We start from the raw sequence: 26,082 nt of genomic DNA, 5'->3' as shown, positions 1-26,082 counted from the left end.
AGCTTGGCGTGAGAATAGAGGAGAGTAGGGGCGAAAGCATCTGGCCTCAGCTAGACATAAGCAGGCAGTGGAGTGAGCAACAGCATTAGGTTCAAAGCATTGGGGTCAGAGGAGAGCTTACTCAGGGCATGGACACGATCAGCGCAGGAAGTACTTACGGACTGGCTCGGTCTTGAAAGTGCTGGCCTGGCTGCTCTCGCCTTCGCCCTTGCCGTTGATGGCTGACATCTTGACCTCGTAGGTGGTCTCTGGCTTCAGGCCAACGATGGTGATTGTAGTCGTGTCTGTGGGAGGGGAGGCAGCGTTATTCCATGCAGGGATAAAAGGGGACCAAGAATGAAGAAGGAATGAAGGTGAAATAAATGCCGTCAAGGAGGTTTTGTTGGCAGGTTTGGTTTGTCTGTTTATTAGAAGGATTAATTGTTTTTCACGTTTGTTAACATTGCCAGGTTTGGCATGTTTTCTTGGCAGAGGTCTGAGCTCTCCGAGTGCCTGTCTGGATCATCATGTGCTTATGTGTAGGCTTAATTAGACCTCCGTTAGGCATTCAACCAAACACCTGATCTGATGCAGTAATTTTCTCCCTGGAAAGACAGCACTACATTGTTTTTGGGCTTTTATTTGTTTAGAGGACTCCTGCTCTTATCATGTGCGCCAACATGAATATTACAAAACATACTACATCATACATTTCCTGTTGTTCTGCTTTTTTTTTTTATGTTTCTACCAATCGGTACAATTAAAATTTTCACTAAATGAAAAAATGACTTAAAGAAATAGAAAACAAAATGATGTAGTTTAATCTGGTTATTCAAGAAAGATTTTTTACAACTTGGTTAGAACAACTCAATAAACTCACAAATAAAAGAGGTTACCATTTTTATATATTGTACATGGGTCTGCGTAGTACTAGCTTTTACTCCTAACTGGAATAATTATGGGGACTTGATCACCATTGGGATCAAATATGAATACTGATTAAAAACGTGCATGTAATGGTCAACAGTGAGCACAGGGGCAAAGAAGACCAGCATCATGAAGAGCAAATGCCAAAAATGGCAAAGTAGTTGCAGTGGGGTTTTGGTTTATGATCAATGGCTTATTGAATGGGATAATAAGATTAAAAATAAATTGTAACACAAATGGTGCAACGTGTAGTACAGAGAGAAGGCTATTAGGCAAGCATGCTGCTGTAATCTATGACTGTAATTTTAATGTGTAAAGGGAATTAACTTAACAAGTAATCACACGGCAAGAAAGCTTTTTGATAGCTTCAAATGTAATATGTAGTTTGTGAATAATTATTTTAAGTATGCACTTGTGTTGTACAACATTTCATTAGAGAGACACTGTAATTACCATATTAGCAAGGCACTGATGAGATTTCAATCAGGATAGCGCAAATACACACACATGATTCTTGATTTCAGGACATACTTGACTGATATGTTGTGTCACAAAGAATAGGTGACTGCTTGGGGAAACTGAATGAATATATCTAAAAATACAGAGACCAGACATCCAGGTTTTTTTCAGGGCTTGAAATAATAAAGAAAATACTATACTTGTTTTCAGTGCTAACAAGGAGTTTATCATGTTGTGTCTGACTCATTATCGCCTAACCCAATATAAGAAAAAGTAAACATGCACGACACGTCTGAATCCAACACTGATTTGTCTGTGTGTGTTTGTGTCAATCAATCAACGTTTAACTACGCTAATGGTTAGCTGTCATGCTGAACAGAAAGACGGTCTTTTTTATTAAGGTGATGCGCCTAATGTTGCTTTGCATAGGCGCATACATGTGCGCGTGAAAGAACGTACGGTACACTTAAGAGGTCCCGGTTTGGGGGTTTGAAAATATGTTCAGCCTGATAAAAAGCACAAGGCCAAATTAATCCACGGCTGGGCTTTTAGCACCTCCAGCATCAGTAAAAGTGATGTCACTGCAGAAACCATTTATGCTCAGATGAGATTCCCATCCCGCCTGCAGTAATTTACCCATGATTACCACATGCTGGTTTCCTCTGCTTCTCTAAAAGGTTATCTCCACAAATCATAACAATTGTTACAAATTTGACTGACTTGGGTGTGTGTTAATCATTGTGTTGCTGAAGTGCATCCGTACTGCGGCATCAATGACTGTGTATTGATGGCAGACAAATCAATCTTGTAAGCTATTATGTAAGTATATAGCCTACATGATTATGATTACGGGATCAAAGCTGCAATATTCAACTTAAGTTTCACATTAAATGTATTAATAAACCCAAACAATGCACTGGCCTTTTTCTAACCTCAACAGATAGATTTTTTTTCAGGCTTTAATCAGTCTCTGAAATTTCTTGTCACGACCCGACCTTAATAGAGTTGAATGTAATTTGGTTTGTGATGCTCACAGCGTTGGAAAATTACATTAAAAGAAGTTCATCAGGAATATTGAAAAAAACATCTTTGGACCTTGTCCTGAGTGTCACTGAGGACAAGTAAACAAATAGCAACACTGAGCAAAAAAAGCAACCTATGATGTCCTCCAACAATTTACAGAAATTTGTGCCAAGCAGCACTTGTATCTGTTAGTGTCTGTAATATTGGAGGCAATGGTCATATAGTGGGAGCAATCATAGGAACTACAGCAAAATATATATATATATATATATTTTTTTTTTTATGTATTTGAGAATTCAGCATTTACATTTTGTTTTATCAATACAAAAACCAAAAAGTCTCCTGGCTCTGGTTATTTTTCAAATAGAACCCTGTTATAGGAAACTATTTTTTGACTTGTTTTTGCTTTTTGGATTGGACAACACTCAAAAAATCCAATGAAAACACCAAAACAATGTATTATCTGTGTAGGTAAAGACAAATACCTTATTTGATAGATTTAGAAACACATAATCACCATGACCCTGTTAGAATAATGTTTGCTAAAAAACACAGTGTCTAGCTTTTTTAGGAAATTAGAGTTAAAAAATGAAACTGATTAAAGATTTACATTTTCATAAAAAATGATGGGGCTTGGGGCTGAGGGCCACAGACTGGGCAAGGAAGTTTAAGTTTAGGTTTACAGGGAACAGTGTGAAGCATTTCAAGTACTTTAACTTTTAGCTTCATGTATGTGCACACTGCAGATGTAGATATGTCTATATGGACCCACAGTGATGGGTGGGGAATCTATATCTGGCAGTACTTCATCCAAACATGTGATGGCAGCCCTGGTTCACAATATTGTGAGAGACAATTCAAACCCAAACTCCATGATTATTTTATGAATCAATGACAAATCACTTCCATCTTCCCTGGCATGTTGTATCTTAAATTACTCCGTCTTTAGTATTCCTGATTTTACATATTAACGCTACAAATATACTATAACATCTGTACTGTATGTACATTGCATCAGACATGGTTCATTCAGTGCATGCGTTTTTTTGGAAAGACTTCACGTTATCAGTTGCGGGGTAGCTGATGTGGTTGAATGAGATATTCTCTGTAACATTTACAGTTGGCGTGTTGGTGCATGTGTTTTGATTTGTGCATACGCTTGCACGATAGGGCGGCTCTTGGGCCTTAAGTTGACAGAGGAGCCTGTCAGCCACTGACTGATACATCCCGCGTGGCAGACAGGACGAGAACCATCCAGATTTCAAAGAGCCACAAAACCCTCAGTGGGACGGGGATAATATCTGGGGCCTGTCAGAGTCTGAGCTGACTGTCATTTAGGCTACACTGTGTTCCACCACTCCTCCTGACATCAGCTACTGTCATGTTTGCATTAACTGTTCTTGCTAGTCCAAATGTTTTCTGTAGTTTTGGCCAAGATTTCCCTCCCTAGATGTATTTAGAAAGATATAGACACTAAAAGAATTGTTAACGAATGGATATGTGTGTGACATACATTATGTTTTGGCACTACAGTTCCAATTGTGCTTAGGGAACGGGAAACAGGGAGTGTAGCTATTGTTGCTACTGGTACACCGGAGCTCTGTTTGTTACATTTTTTTTTGCCTGAAGATGGATAACATATTATATAACTTATATATTTTCGTGAAAGCTCCACCATGAAAACTCAATTAGGTAAATTCTCAGTTTCTCTTTAGACTGTAACAATAAGAACAAGTGGGTAACCTCAAAAGTTAAAATCTGAAGTTTAATTAGCACCTATTTTATAGAACTTCTAAACTGATTCATGGATGATGTTTTTCAACACACATTGGAGACTGAGCAGATCATACTTCCTTGAGATGATTTTGAGGCAAGATGTGTCATTTGTGTGCTGAGGATTGAAATTGGGATCGAGTACTGATGCAGGTGATGCGATCTTAAGAGACCGCAGAAAACACTGCCCCTGAATACAACATTTTAATGACTTCCATGGCATCCACTTTTCTTGATTGAGAGTACATTTTTTTAAGGCTCCCAGGGGAAATGTGTGTAAGTGGTGGTGACTTAAGGACTTAAGGACCAATTCAACACTTAATCACATTGAGCAGTTTTTGACCATTTGTCAATTGCAAAAAATGCTTTAAAAGAAAAAAAAACCCAACATGAGACTTCTTTGAAATCCTGTTTTGGTGAATGGTTTGCACAGGAGGGGAGGGTGACTCACCGTCATTAGCATCGTGCTCTTTGCCAGTCCAATCCTGGCCAGGCAAACGCCATTCCACTCTGTACTTGATAATGGGAACTCCACCCATGGAGTCGGGCTCTTCAAACGTCACCACTGCTGTGCTGGAGAAAGGTTCCACTTGTTCGATTTCTGGAGATGATGGCACCTCTGAAATAGAGTGCATGCAAAAAAAAGGCTTTTGAAAAACTCATTTTAAAAGCTAGCAATGCTGCAAAGGCTCCCATTGAGTGAAATAAGTTCACAAAATGCATGTAACTCACAATATTCACAATGTTTATTGATCTGCAGTGTCTATGTCAAATAACTTGGCACTCAAAATATTGCATTCATATAATGTTAGGTTACGTGAATTTCATTTTTAACATATTATGATAAGCAAGTTATTGAAAGCTATGTGTATCTGGTGTATCCAAATGTGCATCTGGTTTGTTGTATGAGATACTTTGGAAATATGTCAGTGTCTCTACAATGCAGGGTTGAAGGATTGTATTTGTGTGCCATACAAAGCTATCTGTGTGCATGGGTAGTGAGAGAATTCAATTGAAATGCATCAGTGGAGCTGATGTGGTTGGCTCAGATCTGTACCGGCCACTGCAACACCTACTGATAATGTTCTGCTCTAAATCAGCCCCTTTGACAGTCGCGGTACTGGCTTGCCTCTGGTGCCCCAAAGCCTCTGGTCACCAAAGTACTGCAGATCTGTTGGACATGCCTGAATGAACCTGCAGCGACAGCTTTACCTCCGACCTGAGTCGCGCTTTGATTCATGAGGATAGGGCGGAGTGTCACAGAGACGGAGCACAGCACTCGATTTAGTAGACTTTAGTAGATATGATATGTAATGCTGTCTTTTTATCTTTCAGGGGAAGGGCCTAATGGCGGTAATTAGTATGCCAGGTGGGTGTGATATCCATCCATTCAATTTAGGTCTCTTTAAAATTACTGCTCATAAAATTTAATACAGTATATTCATGTTATTTTTTATTTTTTTTTGACCGAGTGACTTCCTGACCTTTCCTCTGGTGCATTGAGAAAGCTAAGATTTACACTTTTACATGAGAAAAATAATCTTATGGACAGACTACCAAGACTTTTACTAATCACATCCAGGCTGTCTTTAGGAAGAATCCTTTTGATTTTACTGACGCCATGGCCTTTCTTCTAGCGACACCATCAGCTTCACATTTCTATCTCTGTCATATTGTTTGATGTTATGAACCGCTTTGCTCTGGAAATACTGCTCACTGCTGTTTTTTGCCAGGCCGTGGTTACATTTGTCTTTTCAATGCAGCTTTTGCCATCAGATCTTGCCAGGACTCATTAACTGTCAATTCTGTACTCTCCCAGATCGGATCAGCCAGACTGCATGCCAAGGTGGCCTGCTTAGCAATGAGTTCTGATCTCAGTGAGGTGTGGACAGAATGTGGGCAAAATCCGGATAATTTATCAAACTTAGGTCTTGCATCTTTTTCCCACACACGAGAGTTCCTATCCTGAGTTAAAGCAGAGGGAAGAGATGAAGAGAACTGGGGCTGGAGCACAGCCGAGACCATCTGTCCGAGTCATGTTAAGTTAATGATGAAAACCCAACATTTCCTAATTTTAGCGCTTCAAAATAAAAGCTTTTAAACAACAAAATAACCGGCAATGTTTATTGTAAAGAATTTATAGGAACATGTATTTATCAGCGAATTAACGGAGCTTTGTTAGAGGCAATTATTCAATTAAGCAAGTCTACTAAAGCAGCCAAATGAACAGACTTTCATAGTGAAGAATTGAAAGGAATTTAAATGAGTTTATCCGCCGTTTCACAGCCGCTTCACAGCCGCTTCACAGCCGCTTCTTTAACCATGAGATACATCCCATCACTATCCAATAAGGCTTTTCACATTGAAGTGTCAACTAGGGACACACATTGGCGTCCACATCTGAGTTCTGTTCTGGCGCATCCAATCACAAAAGTCATATTGAAAAGACAAGTGTAACCTCAGTGCCTCAGTGCTAAAAGGCAAAAATCAACTAACTATCAACCTATTTATGTTTGTCTGCTAACTTCCAAGAGCTACTCACTACCATCATGCTAACAGAAACACAACTGGAAATGCTCCCTCTGTAATGATAAATCTACTGGATCTTTGCTGGATTGTTTACCATTAGCATGTAATCCAGAGACAGTTTAATTACCCTTGAAACTGCAATCGTTTTGTTAAGTGAAGCTCTTTGCCTCGTGCTACTTGTCTGATTTCCTCATTGACATTTCAATGTGGAAAATAAGGTTTGAAGATGTATTTGAGTTGGGTTCTTTTTAGCACACTCTTTAGTTCAGCGGTGGTTGGAGGGAGTCCCTTTAGGAGTATAATGAGTTATGCAGCAAATGAAAAAAGCAGAGCGAAAAACACCTCAAAGGGCCTACAGTATATTACACAGTGGCAGCAGAGGTTGTTAGCACAATTAACTCGACCACTCTGTATTTAGACAAGGCCCTGAGTGACCTGCCTCCTTCAATGGGTCCAAAACAATTTGCATACCAAATAGAGCTAACAAAACAATTTGCAGAGCAAAGAAATTACGACTTAAAGTACAGCTCGACTCGAGTTTTTGCTCATTATCAGTCGGTGCTGTGGAGTGACTCACGATTCTGTGCATATTCTCTATTTTCATGCTGCCTTTTTGACATCAATTTGAATATTTTTGCTCCCTACACCTGCTTTAAAATGTTATCCATTACTTCCAATAGGCCTTGCAGCTGGTTATATTAACCCCATGTTTCCACACAGATGATTAATCTTGAACTTGGAATGACCATTTCGCGGTGGGTGGTTAGAAAATCCAAAAGCCAAAAAGCCATGTCGTTGTTTGATAAAATCCCCCAAAACAAAAACGCACTGCATACTTTAACTTAAATGCAATGCCAAACCTGCTTGGATCAGAAGGAACTCCTTGGACTCAGAGCCCATCACATTGGTTGCTGTGCAGTTGTAGCTCCCAAAGTCATTCTGAGAATCAGGGGTAATCTGAGAAACAGAAAAAGAGAAAAACACTGAGAGGTCATGTGGACAGGCACTGCAGGCGAGCAAGAAGAAAATACTTCTGGGAACACAGTAGACCTGTGAACAACTTAAATATGTACCTTTGAGGATTTAATCATTAGTTAACGGTTTCGTGCCATTTAGCAGTTTATTCATGCCGAATGAGAGTGATTTATTTGGAAAACGGTCGTTATACAGATGCTCAGATACCTAACAGGAACAAATAATTATGCACGGGTTCAATAGAGCTCCTTACTCAATAACGTGTCTACTATTACAATCATTGATTCAGACTTGCTCTCAAAGTACTTATTAGCTATGCATGTGAAAGATGGCATGACAATAATCCTCCATATGTTCTATTAACCCTTTTGCTTTTGTATGTCAGTAAGGTGCAGCAGACCTCCAGATAGCTGACGGTTGGTGTGTAGTAGATCTTCACGTTGGTGGTGTTGGCAGAGGGCAGGCGGCTGCTGTCTCTAAACCAAAACACGGCGGCTCCGGGATGAGCCTCCACCTCACAGCTGATGTTGGCCGCGTTCCCCTCCCATGTGTACACTGTCACTGGACCCAGGATTTTTGGAGCATCTGCAGCAACACGCAGGGGAGTGAAGATGGAAAACATCACAACAGGCATGTTTGGAACATTTCACTGATAGTCCGGAGTGTTTACTCTTTCAATATGGTGCATCTGGCCAGGACAGAATAAACAAACTACTGGAAAAATGCAAGGGGCTTATTGTTTTTAAACAATGATAAATACTGGTAGAGCCAAAGTAGGCTTGTGCAATGAATCTAAATATTTAAAGTCTTTCAACATTTTCTCATTTTTCATGGTCAATGAAATATTTAGAGTTAGATGGAACATAGCCCCAAGAGAATTCAACTGAACTTAAAATAAGCAGCATTTAGATGCAATGATGTCTGGAAATGCTACTTTTTAAAAAATATTCTAAAGTGAAAAAGTAAATACCAATGTTGTACAGAACATCAAGGCATTACTATAAATCATTAGGCAAAACATCAGCAGTGTTACAGCAGTGTTCTTCAATGAAATAGAACAAATTAAGAAAAGGTTAAGTAATGTTGCACACATATTAGGTAAGTACCATCAATATTAGGATCATTTTGTGAGACAATGGATGTTAAGATGCATGTTTACTTTTTTTGTTGCCTGATGAATTTAGTATTTAACCACCTAATCTCTAAAAGAGGAATGAGTTCTTCATCCCTTAGTTGCTAACTACAAGACTTTCAGAATCTCCGAATTACTAGTCCACTCACACATGAACACATTTAAGAGTGAGAGCACTAACTCTAAAAATGAATTCCAGAAGTGTGTGAGAACAGGGAGAGAGGAGATGTTGATTGATTCTCCATCCTTTTCTCCACTAGCGTACTATCATCAAACCCGTCAAATCTCTGAATGAAAAATCCACAGGACTGATAGGAATCAGTCAGCGCGGAAAGGCCACACAGAGTCCTCTGTTGCAGCAGCAAGGAATTGTGGGATGACAATATTGCCTCCCTTCCCTGAAGCTCCTCTTCAGCAGCATTTCCAGCTGATCTTATCATCGCAACCAGCGACACACTTCATTTAGAAATCTTTGCAATCAAAAAAGAAGTTTAAAAACACACTCCCGGGGAGCAGCTGGAGCAATCACGACAATGCTGACAGAATCTGGAGTCTTAATGGCAAACGAATGCTAAGTATAGTATAATGGCTGTATTCGTCTTACTCCTGTACATTCAAGGCAGGGTATTTTATGATATCCATTTCAGGTTTAAAGACAACCTATGGGGGTTTCAGAAACATTAAATTGCCACTTTTTGTTGCCAATTTTACTTGTGACAAAAAGTCAGGTTTACTGCCAGATGAACAAGCTCAGCAATTACGAAAACTGGAACGTCTCACAGGGCTGAGTGCCATTATTACACAGTGAGTCTCGCAATCATGAGTTAGTGAGAGCCTTGAGTCAACAGAAATTACAGAGTTGGACCCCGCTACTTCTGACTGCTCTAAACAATTTTAGCTGTGTTTGATGAAATTAGATCCTTCTTCTTTGTAACACATCTATATTTGATACCTGCAGAGATACCAATAACAATGCTACCATCCATGCTAGGAAGTCCCATTTAGCAGCACACTTATATGTGCTCATTGAATTGAATTGACACCATATGGTCAAAGCCCTTAACCCGGAGCTTTATTCATCAGCATCGTGAGAGGCCATAACAGGAGATGATGATGTATTCCCTGCATTGTTTCCTTTTATCATATCCTGCTCACATCACTGTGCAGCGTCTCTGAATGCAGTGAAGTATGCTTTGGTTCATGCGTGCTATGAAATGCTGTGGCCCCTGACACTACCGGGGCTTTATTTCTGACCCTGGATCCTTGAAAACTCTCCAGTGTGCTGCTGCTGGAATTGATGGACGGGGCTGAGTCAATAAATGCTCCATCTCCTGCAGCCCTGATTAGACTCTCACTCTTTCTACCAATGCTGCTTTTCAGGTCTTGTTGACTCACTGCTGTGCCTTTGACCTGCCTGTTTGAATTCTATAGCTTCCCAGACCAGTCTAGGTGAGATTATTGATACGTTTGCAAATAATCATGTAGGTCACCTACAACTATTGACTCAATATACTGGTATACTGGTGGGTATTAACATTGAAGGTTATCATACCGTGTGCATTTTGTTATCTAGAATAGTAAAAAAAAAAAAAAAAAGTACCATTTTGAGTGTGTGTGAGAGATAAAGGTACAGGCAGGAGCAGCCTTGCTGCTGTGTCTTGCACCTACAGTATATGTTAATTGTTAAGAATCATAGCATATTGTTTTAAAAGCTCATAGCTGATGTCATTTTTCATGTAGTAGTTTATTTAACATGCTACTTAGCTGATAACATGTACACTAACTATGCTTGACTAATTTAACATGTTCTTTTCTCAATCCGTTACAGATCATTGTAACTGATAAAAAATAAAATAATAATAACTATTATTATTATTATTATTATTATTATTATTAGTAGTAGTAGTAGTAGTAGTAGTAGTAGTATTATATATAATAATCTAAAAAAACACGCTAATAAGACCGTGGTGTAGTTCTTTTAGATTTTATATCTGTGGATTGCATTTTTACTTCAAAAATCATAGAAGATGAGTTGGATTATTTTTTTCAATAATCAAAAATCCAGAGGAAAAACCCCAACGATTTTTTTGTCGAGGGAACCAGTGAAAAACCCTGCAACCCTGCAGCACTCTATAGCCAGCAGGACTGAGACAAGTAGATAGGGGACCTGCTTGCAGCTTAAACAGGGGTTTTATTAGACATTCATGCTAAACAAACCTCAGCTGCTGACAAAACGGAGCTCAAACAGAGAAGTTATTAACACTTTCCTATCAGTCCTTCAGCAGCGAACGGAGACACACTCAGCCGAGCTAATGGGATCATGCTGTGCAGCAGATAGGAAGTACCATGCTTTGATAAGGTCTTCATTGTGTGAGGGGGCGAGTGGTGATAGAGGGGACGGAGTGTGAGAGCTGTACTCAAGACAAAGCACCTTTTCTTATCGATAATTGCTTGGCAACAGTGAATCAGCTACCTGATTACTTGCTGATTACTCTAGCAAACTGCAAGCACTCAAACAACTCCATCAATTCTGCGTCGTGATTATATCTCTGAGCAAATTGCTGGTGCATTGAGAGCAGGGCATATTAATTCAATTAAACGTTCATTGGCTTAATTTATCTCTTTATTTTTGACCATGCGATGTTCACCAGATTCCAAAACGAGATTAAGTGTGATTTGGATTCCATTCTGCACATCCAATCTTTCCAAGGATGTCTTTTGAGAATGCCAAGTTACATCGGGTACATTTCTGAGTCTGCAATCCTGCTTGATGGTTAAGTATGTCGGTTTCTCCTGATGATAGCTCCGTTTTAAGACATACATTATCTGTGTTTCAAGGCAGTTTTGTTCTGTCTCTGTAGTCCAGCACATCAGAGTTGAAGTGAAACAGTGACTGATAAGTTAAAGTCCTGACTTTAAGCCACTAGTCTTTCACTGCTGACCCTAAATGGACACGAACAACAGCACTGGTTACTTTTGAAATCAAGAGCGCTTTAGTACAGAGGCGAAACAAATGTGTATTTTGGAATTCTTGATGACCCTTTCCCTAACAATATAACTCCTATCAGACTCTAATATATGTTTAACTGTCAATCAAAGGCAAAATGGTTGCACACACATTTTAGTCTAGAGTTAGGATGCTCAAAGGAAATAGTAATTACACTGTTCCACGGAACTCTAAGCCTCAAAAGCCACTGTACCTTGAGGCTATGTCAGAAATGAGCCCCTTGTTTCCATGGTAACAAATCTCAGTGGTACCACTGACCTGGCAAACTCTGCTCTCTCACTTAACTCTAGAGACAGAGGTGACTGCCCAGACACTGTATCCTCAGAAACATTCCTTTGGTCTTAACAAGCACTTCCCCTGGCCTTCCTCTGATTTCCATATTTCAATATTTATGTATTTGCTTCCAGTGTGATGTTTTGAGGTTCTTTTTTTTTTTTTAAATGCTCTCATAAACTGCAGGATTGCAGATGACCCAAATATAAACATAGTCAGCTTTGTGGATCTGATGCCAAGCAGCCTGTTGTACCAGTTATGCGTAAGGTCAAGCTTAGTTTGAACATAGTCTATGCATAGTTTATGAAACAACTAAGTATGAATTGGTTGCACTATGCAAGTAGAGTTAAGATAAAACTTAGATCTCCCTCAAGCAGGTAATTAACTGGTATCATGTCAAAACAATGTTAGAAGGGCCAGTGGAAAGGTTTCTTTGACATTTACACCGGGAGCACATTTCTTGTGACAGACTACATCACCTTTACATTCACACACACATTGACATGAGCGTTAAATCTTGTGCTGTACGGTGACTTTATACCGCTTCACTTCACCTGAGATGGGAATTACCGCTGGCACCACTTGATTGCTTGTTAAAAAAACTAAAAACTTGTAACCGTTAAGGTGTTGACTTCAGCAGAATCTTTTTTGCCAAGATAAAAGTTTTCCAAAGACTTTTGCTGATGTTGTTATTATCTGATAATATGTGTGATACAGTAGTCCACACCTTAGGGAAGTAAAGCAATCGATAAATGACTGCTGAATCAGACTCTAGTTGTGGAATATAACACTTTTATGTCATAGAAGTGTCTCTTACTTCACCTTTTTTATCCAAAAAGATGAAACTTCACTCACTGCGACATTGTTTTAATTGCAGGCAACTCAGTTAAATTTCAGTGGAGATGCGGCAAATGAGCAGAGGAGCAACTTTAATGTGAAAGTAGCCTGTTAAAGCCAATCAGTAAGTGTTGACTTTACTCTCCAATTTAAAATCAACCGATCAGCTGGTGCAACGGGCCGGAGGACTCTGTCTGAAGAGGAAATATTTGTCTAGTCCGTCAGTCAGTCTTGGTGAAAAGCTTGTGTTATTGATTGTTCTCCCTACAGGTAAAATCAGCAGCTAATGAACACCCAGAAGAAGCTGTCAAGACTCCTGTCAAAAGCCATGGTAGGGAACAGAGGAAATCACTACCTGAGCTGAAACAGACATGTTGAGAAAATGTCTGGGTACCAAAAACGTCGATTGCAACACAATTACTCCTGGAATGCACTGAGCAACATAGCCTGATGATATGTCACGCTCAAATCATGGGATTCTACAATCGAGGACTAGTCACAAACACTTTTAACTGACTCTTAATCACATGACATTTCATTTGAAGACTCTCCTGGGGAAATGCGGAGACAGGAGCAGCTGCGGCAGCTGTTCCAGGTCAATGCCAACGCAAGACAGATGAGTTTCTGAATCAAAATTAATTTGGAAGTGGGTTTATCCATAGTCAGTGTATGACCTGCGGGGTATAACTGTACGCTGTTTTTTAGAAGATTTTAAACACTTTATAAACTGTTTTATTGACGGGGAACCGATCGTGTGGCATCCATCTATGATCTCTTCAAAGCCACATGACTCCTTTAACAAAAACAGTAATTTTTTGTGTTCAAAATATTATCCAACATCTGGCATAATGGATCACTGAAAATCGTATGAAAAAGAAGTCAAAATGAACAAAGTCAATTTCGTGTTATATTCTTTTTTTTAACTAATTTAATTTTGGGAACTACAGTCTTTTGCTTTCATTCTGAAAGTAAGATAAATGTCAAAATGAAAACAGCAAAAAACTAATGCAAAATGCAAAACAGCTGTTAATACTCGTAGCTTCATTCATTCATAAAAGAAGTAGAACATCACAAACAAAAGGTGATGTGTATTGACAGCAGTGATAAACAATAAGAGCAAGTGAAGGAAGAGCTGGGTGACTTACAGCGGACCTCCAGGTACATCTGCTGGTTGTCCTGGCCGATGGAGTTGCTGGCGGTGCAGAGGTACTGGCCGGCGTACGTGAACAGGACATTTTTCAAGGTGAGCGAAGACACCCGTGCGTGGCTGCGTACCACAATATTTCTATCAAGGCTCTACAAAGAAGAGGAGAAAAGAATTAGTCTTACTTGTAAAGCCTGACATTTCCATAGACATGGAGGCATGTCTTGCTAGATTTCCCTCAGATTGTTTATCCGAGTTTTTATATTTGAAAAAAACACACAGAAACAGAAAAGAAAAAGTGCATGAAAAAAAAGAAATCAAAAGATAAGACTGGCGTTATTCTATAGTTTTCTTATTGTAAGAGACAGTGAGACAGGATGGGGACTAGATCTAACTAGGGATTTCTTGTCAATAAGAAAATATAGAGATACACCAGCCATTATCCACAGTGTGGACTTAGATTCAAGTTCTAGGCCCAGGTAATTGTTATTGACCCTGGTTCACAACATTCAGGAGCACAAGGTCACCATATTTTCTTTCACAAAAGCTTTAAACTTTAGGTACCCCTTTAGGGTCAGTTTTGGATTTGTCAGGTACCGCGTGATGATATATACGGTCGTGAAACACATAGCGTTTTTTCGGGTGAAGAGGTTCAGGTTAAGGCCACAAAACCACTTACTTAGGGTTAGAAAAAGACTGTAGTCGATATTAACTTGACTGACTAGCAACTCACGTCACAAAACAGGTGGTCGAAATAACATTGACTTTTAGTTTTGCATGGGACACGAACAATGATCTCCAGGGTGAAAGTCCTGTGTTTGTTCGACCTATCCACCCACCACCCAAACCGCCACCCAAACGCAGCTCTTTATACTCTCGGTTGTTATACTATGTCAGATGCTCCAAATGTATAATAATGATGCTGGTGGGATAGCATTGGAGTTAGTTGAAAGCCTGGTGCAGTGTTTACAGATGCTAAAGGCTGTGCGTTGGTATCAGATGCCGAGGGGCACTGTCCCTTTTTGGGTTGGAAGTGAGACCAGGTTGACAAGGTACACACAGCAATCCTAAAATCATACGTGTCAATCTTAAAACACAAATACAAATATACCAATCAAATTAACTTTGTCTCGCACATATACAAGCAGCAACACGGTGGACATCATGGCCACTGAGAAACTCTCTCTGGATCAGCATGATAATCAGCAAGTGCACAACATCCGGGGAAATAAACTCCTACAGTATGTCAATTGCTGTCCCCCCCCATTTAACAGTCTAGTTGCAGGTTTACAGCCAGTCTAATTGCAGTTGGAACACTATAATTGCAGTTGTGACAAATTAATTGGTAAACCTTGTTTTTATTTTCCTCAGCAGATCCCCGTCAATGCCTGGCCTACTTGGTGGAACCTGTTGTATTGTCGATATGCAGGGTCACTGAGGACGCCTTATTCAGAGCAAGCTCTCAGTGTGAGCAGCTGACATGTGGGTACACCAAATGACCTCACCTCCCTTTTGAATCATGCATTGCAACCTAGGTTGATCTGCGGTGTTCACATTAGCAACTACAAAGATGAGGCCGGGAACTCTGCTCCGTTATTTGTTCTCAGGGAAATGAATGGTCACATAGTTATCAGTTGAGATTAAAAAATGTGCTGCAGAAGGTAGCAGGCAAGGGAAAAAAAAGACATCAATAATGAAGAGGAGCCATGAGGCAGGTCCAAGAAAAAGTCTGTTAAAATACAGTAACATTTGTCTTCCCTTTGGGCGACACCTAGTTCAAACCAACAGAGGATATACATCTTCCTTCTACCTGCGTTGATTTTCTCTTAATATTTCAGGCACTCTAGGCTTCAGCATTTATTTCTAAATAACTGAATGTTTTTTGTTGTATTAACATTTTTGCATGAAGTGACATCCTTTACAAAGCAGCGGGATGCAGATGTGGCAGGAACATTTCTGCTGTTTACTGAAGATCTGAGGGAGTGTCCTGGAACATTTTTGAAAAGGGCAGCATTAATCTTGCTTTACTGCAGTGACACAGGCAGAAGCTGCATTGGTCACACTGTTGGAATGTAAACAGGGATAAGGTTAATGGAGAATAATAATTGAATGATACAACAGAGGTAGAAGTGAACAGTAAGACCTTTGAACAGGAAATATTCATTAACTCCAACGAATGGTCTTAATTATTCAACTCTGAATCTTCCCTAAATTAATCATAATGGTGGACTTGTAATGGAAGGTTTGGATTGGTGTTACACAGTCTCCAATGTTTGTGTAGGCGTCGCCTCTTTGCTTTGTATGGCATAGTTGGCACTGTGTTACCTAAACTGTCAGTGCACATGTTTCGCTTGGCATTAATTCTGTGCCAAAACGATAATGTATGGGAGAAATCTAGAGCCAGAACAGGCACCAAACAAACCCAGTTCATTCTTTATATCTGATGCTTCTATTTGTACGACATTTAAATCCAAGCTGTCACAAGGGAAGCTTTTTACAGTATTAAAGGTGCAAAGACCTGTTTTACAGGTGCAAGGATTTTGTTTTATTTTTATCCTGTTAGCACCTCTTCAACACCTGTACAGCCCTACTGACTCTATAAAAATACATGAATGCGGCATTAATGTTGCATTGGATTTCTGTAAATACATAATGCCAACTAGGAACGACCTGCTGGTTTTCTGCTGGTTTTAGACTGTAGCATTATAGATTGTTGCCCTTTCCCACTGAGGAACTTTTGTAAAAGGCATGTCTAACAACTCTTTTTCAGTTTGCCCTGCGGCACGCATTTTGGATCCTTAATTCTGCTATAATCCTTTATCTTTATCCTGCATATTTTGGCAATGTGATGTATCCATGCTTCTGCAAGACTCTAACAAATCCTCTGGTACACTTTTTCTTTACTAATTGCTGACTCCAGCTCCACTGTATGGCCGCCCTAATCTATAACCCTGATTACAATTGAGGGTCTGCCCTCATTTGTCCAACAAACATTCTCCATTGTTCATCTCTTTTAAAGTACATGTTGCTCTAGTCAATACAGATGCTGTAATAACATGGTGGTTATTGTGTTTGCTGTTGTCCTTCTTGCTGTGATGTGAAAATCCATCTGCCTGACCAATCAAGATCAATAGACCTGACCGCAACTCCTGAAAGATCTTACACTAAGTAAAAGTAAAGTAAAATTCTGCCATTAAAAAGGATAATTAAACTGATAAAAAGTAGAGCTGTGTTTCCTTAGTAAAGCTGAGCCTGACAAGCTGAGCCAACAGTGTTTTAAATTGGCCACTGCACCCAGAATACAATTTATGATAAATTGTCTCCCAATCCGGGGGCTGGATGTGACACATGAAGGTCAACGTGCGTCTCTTCCAGAAATTAAAACTAATGGTGCATTCAAGTGCTCCATGTCAACTAAAGACAAAAATGTTGACACTCGGTATGCCCCGGTGGGCCAAGAGCCCTGGTGCCAAGTTACTTACCGTGACTCTAAGTTATACTTATCATAGTTGATAAGTGGTGCAGTTAGACATTAAATTACATCCAAGCTGCTCACAAAAACACATAATAGAATTACCTTGCTTCCATTTTTTAGTCTGGACTATCTATGAGTACTTTCTTTACTAATGACTGATGAACCGTAATCCAAATTTGTGGTAAAAACACAGCCTTGTGAGCGTTCTGGACCTTGAGTTGACGACGATTGCTTGGAAGCTCTGTTCAGCGCTGCTAACATCATTGGCATTCAGTGGGCTTGTTATTATACTCAGACCTTGATCTGGCTCAAGTGTCACCCTGCTTTCTGAAGTGCACTTCTCGATTAAATAAAGACACACTGTACAGGCTTTGCAGTTCTCTTTAGCATAATACCACCATTCAGGGTCCATTCATCGTCAAGACTAATCACATAATGCCTGCTTGTTAGAGGCCTGATTTATGCCTATCACAGAGCTGAGTTTAGCTGCTGCAAGCAGGACATAAACTGTTGTTGGTGACGACAGATCAGTTAGATCACAGTGCAATAGAAGTGCATTCATTGGCAGTTGATTTTCTATGGTGGGCTACATCAAAATATTTAACGTGGAAGCATTTCTGTCTTCACTGCTGTGCAGAACCATAGACTGACAATATCTTCAGACACAAACAATATGAAGACCGGTATCTTCACCACAGATCATAAGACACGTTAGTTTTATGGTATTCCTGCCTTCAATGCTTTTATCTACGCAGCCAGATATAAGCTGCTGTATCAGGTTAAACACTATTTTTACTCTTATTCCTGACAGTCTGTAGAGATAAGCAGTTAGGGAAACCAGGGGAAAAAAGAGAAAAGGAACAGTAAGCCGTTTAGAAGATGAACTACGAACACATCTATCGACTGGCAATCATCTACTGACAAAGAGCAGTGCTTAACTACAGCAAACGGCTACTTTACATCTACTAATAGCTGGTCATCTACGAAAGAAAAACAAGCTACAGGAAAGACAACATCATATCAAATATGAAACCACCTACGAGTACCACATTCTCCACATAATACTGTGGTAAAAAAAAATCATAACTTAATGAGAAAATCACTAAATATTACATATGCTACAGCCTTAAATCCCACAACCTGAAATCCAGGTGACTGTTCATCAATGTGACATGAATAAAATGCCGGGATGGCCTGGTCTCCTTAAAATGACGTTCCAATACAACGAAACTGCATTGTCAATAATGTTTTGAGGGAAATATAGCTTTGACCATATTGGTTTTAGACATATCGCATATAAGTTTCTTATTATAGTTTGTAGAAAACGTAGGAGGTGGGGCTGGATGGGTGGGTCAAAGAGTCGGTGTTGACTTATTGTAATTTATGCTCCTAACTTAAAAAGCATAAGAAACATACTTATTTTGAACTAAATCATAATGTTTTCCTAAGCCTGACCAAGTAGGTTTGTTACCTCACCAACCCTTTAATGTTTTTTTTCAATTTCTAAAGTCAAACCTTTAAACCTGCGTAATCCATGAGAAAATGTATTTCCCTCAAAACTTAATTGAAAATGCATGTTAGTCGTACAGAATGTAATTTTGGAGGAGAAAGGGTTAGCAGGGATGCGTTAAACACATCCAGGTGATCAAATAATTGAAATAAATTTAGAAAGTGAAAATAGGGAAGTAGCAATTCAAGCACTGAATTATGTCATTGGACGGTGAAATTACTTAAACAAATAAGAGATTAATTGTATGATTTTAGAAAAAAACAAGTTGTAAGGACTGGTCTGTGTGCAGAGACTCTTCACATTGTCAGTGTCGGCAGAGTTCTTGCACACAGTCCAGAATGCTGAGCTGCACAAGATAATTTACTGTGTGCTCTTTTATTAAAGGTAACATTGGTTCATGGGGTTTATAGAGTATTCTCACAGAGAAGCTTAGTAAAATAAATTAATTGCCTCCCTTGTCGTTCGCGTGGCAGTGAGTTAAGTTAGTGTGTTAAATTGTGTCAGTTTTATCTAAGAACAGTAGTTCTCACTTTGAGGAGGGCCAAGGGTTTGCATGTTTGTCTCCAATCAAACACCACAGCAGGGAGCTGGTGTATAAAAGCACTAATATTGTTTCATAATTGAATACGTTTGTCATCATTTGCCATGGCATGCTAAGGTTTGATTCTTGAAATCTTGTTAAATGTGATCTTTGGGATGTTACGAAATCGTAAGCCCTTGTAATGTCTGAACCTTAAATGATCACACCACAAAAGGAATTCCATCTGCTTCCGTTGCAGTTGGCTGGGCACAGAAATCTGAGAGACATCTATCCCAAAACCTGCCTGCAAGAAAACTTGTTTTTTCTTGTCATTTGGCTCGACTGACCCGGTAAGACCAACATATAAATGAGGCCTTAGATGATTTTACTCCCCCTCTGATTAGACGTGTCAGCTGCTGATGTGTTTTGTTGAAGTAAAAACATGCAAACAGACATATGATAGTCGGCTACACCAATTTAAAACCACTCTGTTAAGATTTAGTAGAGCTTTGTTAGTTAGCGCCATGGCAGAGCAGACAGTGTTTTCTATGCGACGTAGTGGAGATGCTGGGCTATCAACAACCCAGCGCAGGAATTTGTTTCTGCCCTCAATTGAGCAAAGTCGGAGAACTAACCAGACCATGCAGCAGGAAATAGCAGCGTGCTTTATGGTCAACATCCACTTTGAGATACTGTGACTGACAAAAAGTAAACGGGGACAAGTAAATAGAGCGGGTTTAATGTCTACTGGAACTAAGTGGATTAAATGTACTGTACTACGTGTCTAATGGTCTACATATTAAGTGCACAACTAAATGTAGTGAGCGCTAACTGTGGGCTGAATGACAACACTTCTGCTCTGCAGTTGAAAAGGGGTGGTCTACTGTGCAAGTTAAGGCTATTACAACTAGAGTTAGGCTACCATATTTAGTAGCCATACCTCATATTGGTCTGGTCGCGTCCAAGAAGCCTAGAGGGGACAAACACAGAGGAAGCAAAGACAAACAGCGACACAGAGGAGCAACGTAAGCTTTGTGCAGACTCAATGTACCTGCAGGACATGTGCAATGCTTTCATGTTTGAAGGACCATACCTGTGATTCTGAATGTTTTAGCTCATTGGCTACAAACAAATTGCAGCCAGTCATTGTCCACACACCAGAGTGCATTTTCTAGCCTCTGGGTATTTTTTTTTTAATTTACATCCATTTAAAACATGTTAGGGAAATCAACCTGCAGTGACTTTGAAATTGCTTGGTTGAGTTAGGTAATCCATCACAATGAACTTTGTGTCTGCTATTGTTTATACCATGCAACAGTAATGTAACTTTGATCAAAACTAATGCAGACATAATGCTTACTATGATAGATTACCAAACTCAACTTTCAGGAATGTGCATTGATTTTCATACCCAAGTGAAACAAATGGAAACCAATGCTTGCCTGAAAGGTACTTTTAACATCTACAACACTGCTACATGCTTTGGAACGTGCAGCAGTTATGTGCAATATACATGATTTATGACCAAGGGGCTTAGACATGTATGAATACTGACATTTTATATATACTCAATTAGCTAAACCACAAATGAGCATTATAGGGAATTTCTTTCACATTGGAATAAATGGAATGATTTTTCTCATGATTCTGTCATGAATAAATTACACTTCTCTATTAAATATTTACAACAGATCATGAGCGATATTAAAACCGGTTAAAAAAGGTTTCTTCAAGGACTGTCAGGATTTCTGACTTGGCATTTCAATGCAGTCAGGGAATTTACAGAACTGGTCAAAATGCCATACTGGATTTTCCTAAAGCAGCATGTGGGCTTCTCAGTCGGATATTAATTAATGTATTGTAATAACGCAGAATTTGGAGGCACGACGAGAGAAAACAGGGCCTTGAGACTAATTATGAGTGATCCATTAGATGTATCTAAGGACTTTGTTCTCCTAATCAGTGACGTTCTGTTTTAATTAACTCGGTCATGTATGTGCAGAAGACTGGTGAGCACCACATGTCTTCCATTGATTGAAGTTATGTACATTCGCATAATAATTATACTCTCAGGGTGTAAGGAAACATATGGTGACTATGTGGAAAGAACCTAAGGAACACAACCACACCGAAATCCTTTCTTAAGAGATAATAGCGTAATAACAATTGATATCATTTTTGCAAGACAGTGAAGTTATAAACGGATACCGGCAGCAAGTAAAATTACGTTCTGTCATTTCACATTATTCTTAATGTGTCTGTGCTCTTGTAGTCTAAGCTGATATGATGTAGAACTGGAATGGGAATTGGAAACAGAAAATGGACTAATGATGAATGATGATCCGATGTAAAATTAGTAACAGCTATCACCAAATGTTCAGTGGGATTTTCTGATTGCAGCAGCATTGAATCACAATCAATCCGACAGTGATAGATAGGAAAGGGAGGGACGATGACAGGCTGTAAATGGAAGAAGATACGGTTTGACAACTATGAGTGGCAACAGGCAAGTCCTGTCTTGCAGGTGGAAGATAAGATTCAGTAACTCGCAAAAACAGCCATGAATGCAGTGTGCTGTGTGAATGCTTCCACTGATTGGCAGTGATAAATGGCTCAGTTAATAGGAAAAACTAGGGACACCATAGCTGAATCAAATTCTCTTCTGATCATCTGATAATGACATTCTTAGAAGCTAGAGTCGAAAAATTGGGAAGTTTGGCTGTGGAAAGAAATGTCATGAGGTTGTTCAAATCAGTACTTTATGCTTCATCCAGCACTAGTGTATTAAGCACACTACCGACACACTGCTGTAACTCTTTGTTATTCTGTGAAAAAGTTACCATGGTATCGTCATTATGTTTCATTTCTCCCAGCATGGAACTGAGATGGATTAACAGCAATAACACCTTTTGTACGCATTTAAACAGTTGGCGCAACACCCAATTCCACAAAGCTAGGATGCCTTGCATTAACCAGAAAGGTAAAAATAATGCATCAACATATTGGAAATCCCTGATTTCATTCATCCTATCTCTTTCATCCTTGCTTTTCATATGGAAATGTCACAGTGATTAATGTGCTTCAATGACTAATTGAGCTTGAAGTTGAAATGCTTTTGCTGTTGATATGCAACCATATGCTATTGTAATTTTAAACAACTTATCCAAGAGGTTTTCCTGAGCAAATTAGTTTGCTAAGCCTGTTATGGTATAAATGCGCCAAATAAACCCCATCACTCCCTTGGGCAGGATTATAAAAGTCTTGGTTTGACGGCATTGAAGGCAGCCTCAAAAAATAGAAACCTATTCATGATAGTGGGAAGGTTCTGGATTGAATTTATGAAGTTTCATCTGAGCCCTTGATGAAGGCTTGTTTGAGCAAACATGTCAACCCGGTAAATACATGGCAAGAGTTTGGATATAAAATTTAAAAAAGATTGTTTTGCCGCTGTCATTTTCCTAATTGATAATTGACTAACTACAACTGCTTCCGCATAATCTGGTGGAAATCTGCATAGTCAATTATTTGCATAGAACACAAAAATGACACTGTTGGTCCCAAAAAGAAATATAAAATCAGAAAGGAGCTACACTTTTCAGAGGTAATAGCAAATAGTGGAAGGAGTGTTAATAAAAGTTTATTATTTCAATTATGTTTCTCCCCCACAGAAAAGCAAAAGAGAAAAATGGGTGGACAGTATGGTGACAGTTTAACATGGAAGTTTACTATGCATATTATATCTTTTTTTTTTTTTTAAAGATATGATATTGATAACACATTGCCAGAGTGTTCCAACATTTTAACAATTGTTCGGCTCCAATTTTGGTAATTGCCAGTTCATTCTAAATGGTTGCACCGCTGGTCTAAATTTGTCATAATCTGAATGGATGATGCATCTTGTCACTGCTTAAAAGATAATCATTTTTTACATTATAAGACAAAACTCATGAAACGACAAGAACAACGTATTAATCCAATTGTTCCAAGTGTAAATACGTAGCTGCAACCGTGTTTGTCCTTACATTTATGACCTGGAGCCTTTAAGCCTTGGGATAAGTAAATAATTTAATTCAAGTAGAGACATTTTTGATCCATCTTTGGCTCAGGGAAAATGTATGCCCACTCCATTAAATTGATATGCAATAATGCCATGTCTAATATTTGCTTTGCATTCAATTGGAACCTTAACAAGTATTGACTGTCCAATGATACAGCTAATCTCTCTTTGCCATAGACCTCCATTGTTATCTAAAAACTAAACACATCCCTGCTGCACTGACTGTACAACATCCCGTTGCTGTAAATTCAAAACCTTTGTGTTTTAACACTTAACGCACTATTGGTTTTGGTCTTTCATGGGATTTGTTGACAATAAGAGAAATACAGAATAACACCAGCCCTTGCTCATCCGTATTGATTTTAACTGGTACCACTAGCAAGGATGCTACAGTATGTCATAACCCTGGTCTTTTTTAGTTTGATGCTGTCATACCAAGGTAGAACGGTTCATCTCACAGTGACATATCTGATTTTCTATAATTCATCACACAGCACTAGCTGAATGCAGCTGGACAGAGCTGTGAAGTAAAATAGGCCAGTGTGGCCCGAACATTGTGTAACTCACTGTCCTCTGGGACATGGCAGCACAAGTGTTTTTGCTGCATTTACTTTATGTGTCTCCAGGAATAGAACATCTATTGTTACATGCACATACATTATTTGTAAGAGTCACAGAATAACTGTGTTTGGTAATGTCAGGTATGGGGTTCCTGCTAAGTAACCAAGCAAGAGAACACACAAGAGAGCACAAAAGAGAACGCGATCTTTAACTTTGTTTGCTTTTGTATTTCAGAGAGAACAGTGAGGCTACGAAAAACACAATCTAAGTTAATATTCTGAATCAAGGATTTTGATTAATAGCCATCATTTTTTGACCATCCGAGGTAGACTTACCATGAGCTACTATGGAATGTGCTCTTGTAGAAGCCACAAATCTGTATGACGTTAACCTCATTGTATTTTTAAAAAGCTTTTATTCGCGATGGCAAGGAGGAGTACAACACTACCCACAATCCTAAAGTTCAACACCAACGTCTCTGATTGATGGAGCTTGCTGTTACCATGAAACAGTTAACCACTCCCGTGAACGGCTGGTGAGGGTATGTGTTCGTACGTGCTGCTTCATGGTCTGTTCAAGGACTTCAAAATGGACCAACATGGCGGCACGTTTGGAAACTTGGTCTTATATTACAAAAATAATGAAAACATTTGATTAGCTAAGTCTGTCTATTTGTTTTTAGATTGATAATGATTGGTTTAGTTTAGTTTTTGTTTAGAATTTCTCTTCTGAAACCAGAGCTTTTCAAAAAGTTGGCATTTACCGTTGAGCTCTAAAATGATTAATTATTAGGCAATATCCAATTTACAATGGCCTACTTTGGTAAAAAATTATGTATTGGACGTGACAGGGAGTGATTTAAATGCAGCACGTTCTACCCCCTATTCTAAAGTATGACTGCAAAAATAACCAATACATTTACATTTTTATTATTCAGCTTTTCTTGCCAAATCATATTGTTTCATTGGGATCTGGTAGCAAAGTTCTCAAAGCTTAGCGCCAGTCCACAACCCAGGTTACGGGAACCTATGAAAGGAGAATACACAGTGCCTAACTACCATTTTACATCAGAATATTAAGATGTATTATTATTTTTGCCGTATCTAATGCACGCTGAAGCAAGAACCGGAGTGTGAGGTGTTCCTGAATCAACAAACCTGCTCGAGGCAGAAAGGTAATTATCTTAATACTGTTTATTGCATTCACAGCAGGAAATTACCCCTCTGAAGTGACTAATCCGTCTACTGCTCACATGATGCAGTTTTTCAGAAAAGACCGTTAAGATGGATTTTTCAAAATTATACCATTTTAATGAGTTGATAAGAGCATAATAATAGACTAGGGATGAGATTCTCTCTCTAGTCTGGTGACTGCTAACTGCTGTGAACACTGTAATGGACAAAAAGCATAAGGATGGTATTCATAGCTCCAAGTCTTAAGGAGCATTTTCCTATGTTCTATAGTCAAAGCTTAAATCCAGTGTTATCGCCAACGCTCCTGCAGTACATGAAGAGAAAAAACAAGGATATATACCAACGCTTGACGAAAAAATGATGACCCTTATGTGGCTTGACGTGCAAGGACGTCTTTACTTTTAAATCATGTTCATCCTGAGAAAAATGACCAACTCATTTGTAAAGTGGATTATTAAAGAAGTTTGCCAGAGTAGCAAAGCTGAGCTCAAAACAATCTGATTTTCAGATAGAGAGACTCCAAGAAACGGCAAAAATTAAAAGCTAATTTCACTGAAATCATTTTCCCCCCATTCAAATTCACTCTCATTTATTCTTTCTCTGAAATTCCAAGGAGCACTTTCCATACTATTTTCATAAAAATATTCCCTTTTAAATGCTAATGATTAATATTGAGTTACATGTACTTTTAACAACGCTGGGGAATAG

At 39.1% G+C, this 26,082-nt stretch overlaps 1 protein-coding gene across 1 annotated transcript in view; it reads right to left on the bottom strand.

The window, feature by feature from the left end:
* ncam1a (neural cell adhesion molecule 1a) overlaps positions 1–26,082 on the bottom strand; it is a 242,290-nt gene that overhangs the window by 42,320 nt on the left and 173,888 nt on the right. The window contains exons 9-13 of the mRNA XM_054626545.1: positions 14,060–14,210; positions 8,066–8,250; positions 7,551–7,647; positions 4,613–4,780; positions 159–284 (exon numbers count right to left, since the gene is read on the bottom strand). Coding sequence (XP_054482520.1) covers positions 159–284; positions 4,613–4,780; positions 7,551–7,647; positions 8,066–8,250; positions 14,060–14,210 — 727 coding nt within the window. The remainder of the gene's footprint in view (positions 1–158; positions 285–4,612; positions 4,781–7,550; positions 7,648–8,065; positions 8,251–14,059; positions 14,211–26,082) is intronic.

The sequence above is a fragment of the Anoplopoma fimbria genome, chromosome 24, assembly GCF_027596085.1.
Source record: "Anoplopoma fimbria isolate UVic2021 breed Golden Eagle Sablefish chromosome 24, Afim_UVic_2022, whole genome shotgun sequence".
NCBI classification, from domain to species: domain Eukaryota; kingdom Metazoa; phylum Chordata; class Actinopteri; order Perciformes; family Anoplopomatidae; genus Anoplopoma; species Anoplopoma fimbria.
Note: the sequence above shows the minus strand (reverse complement) of the source record. Positions and strands in the feature narration are given on the sequence as shown.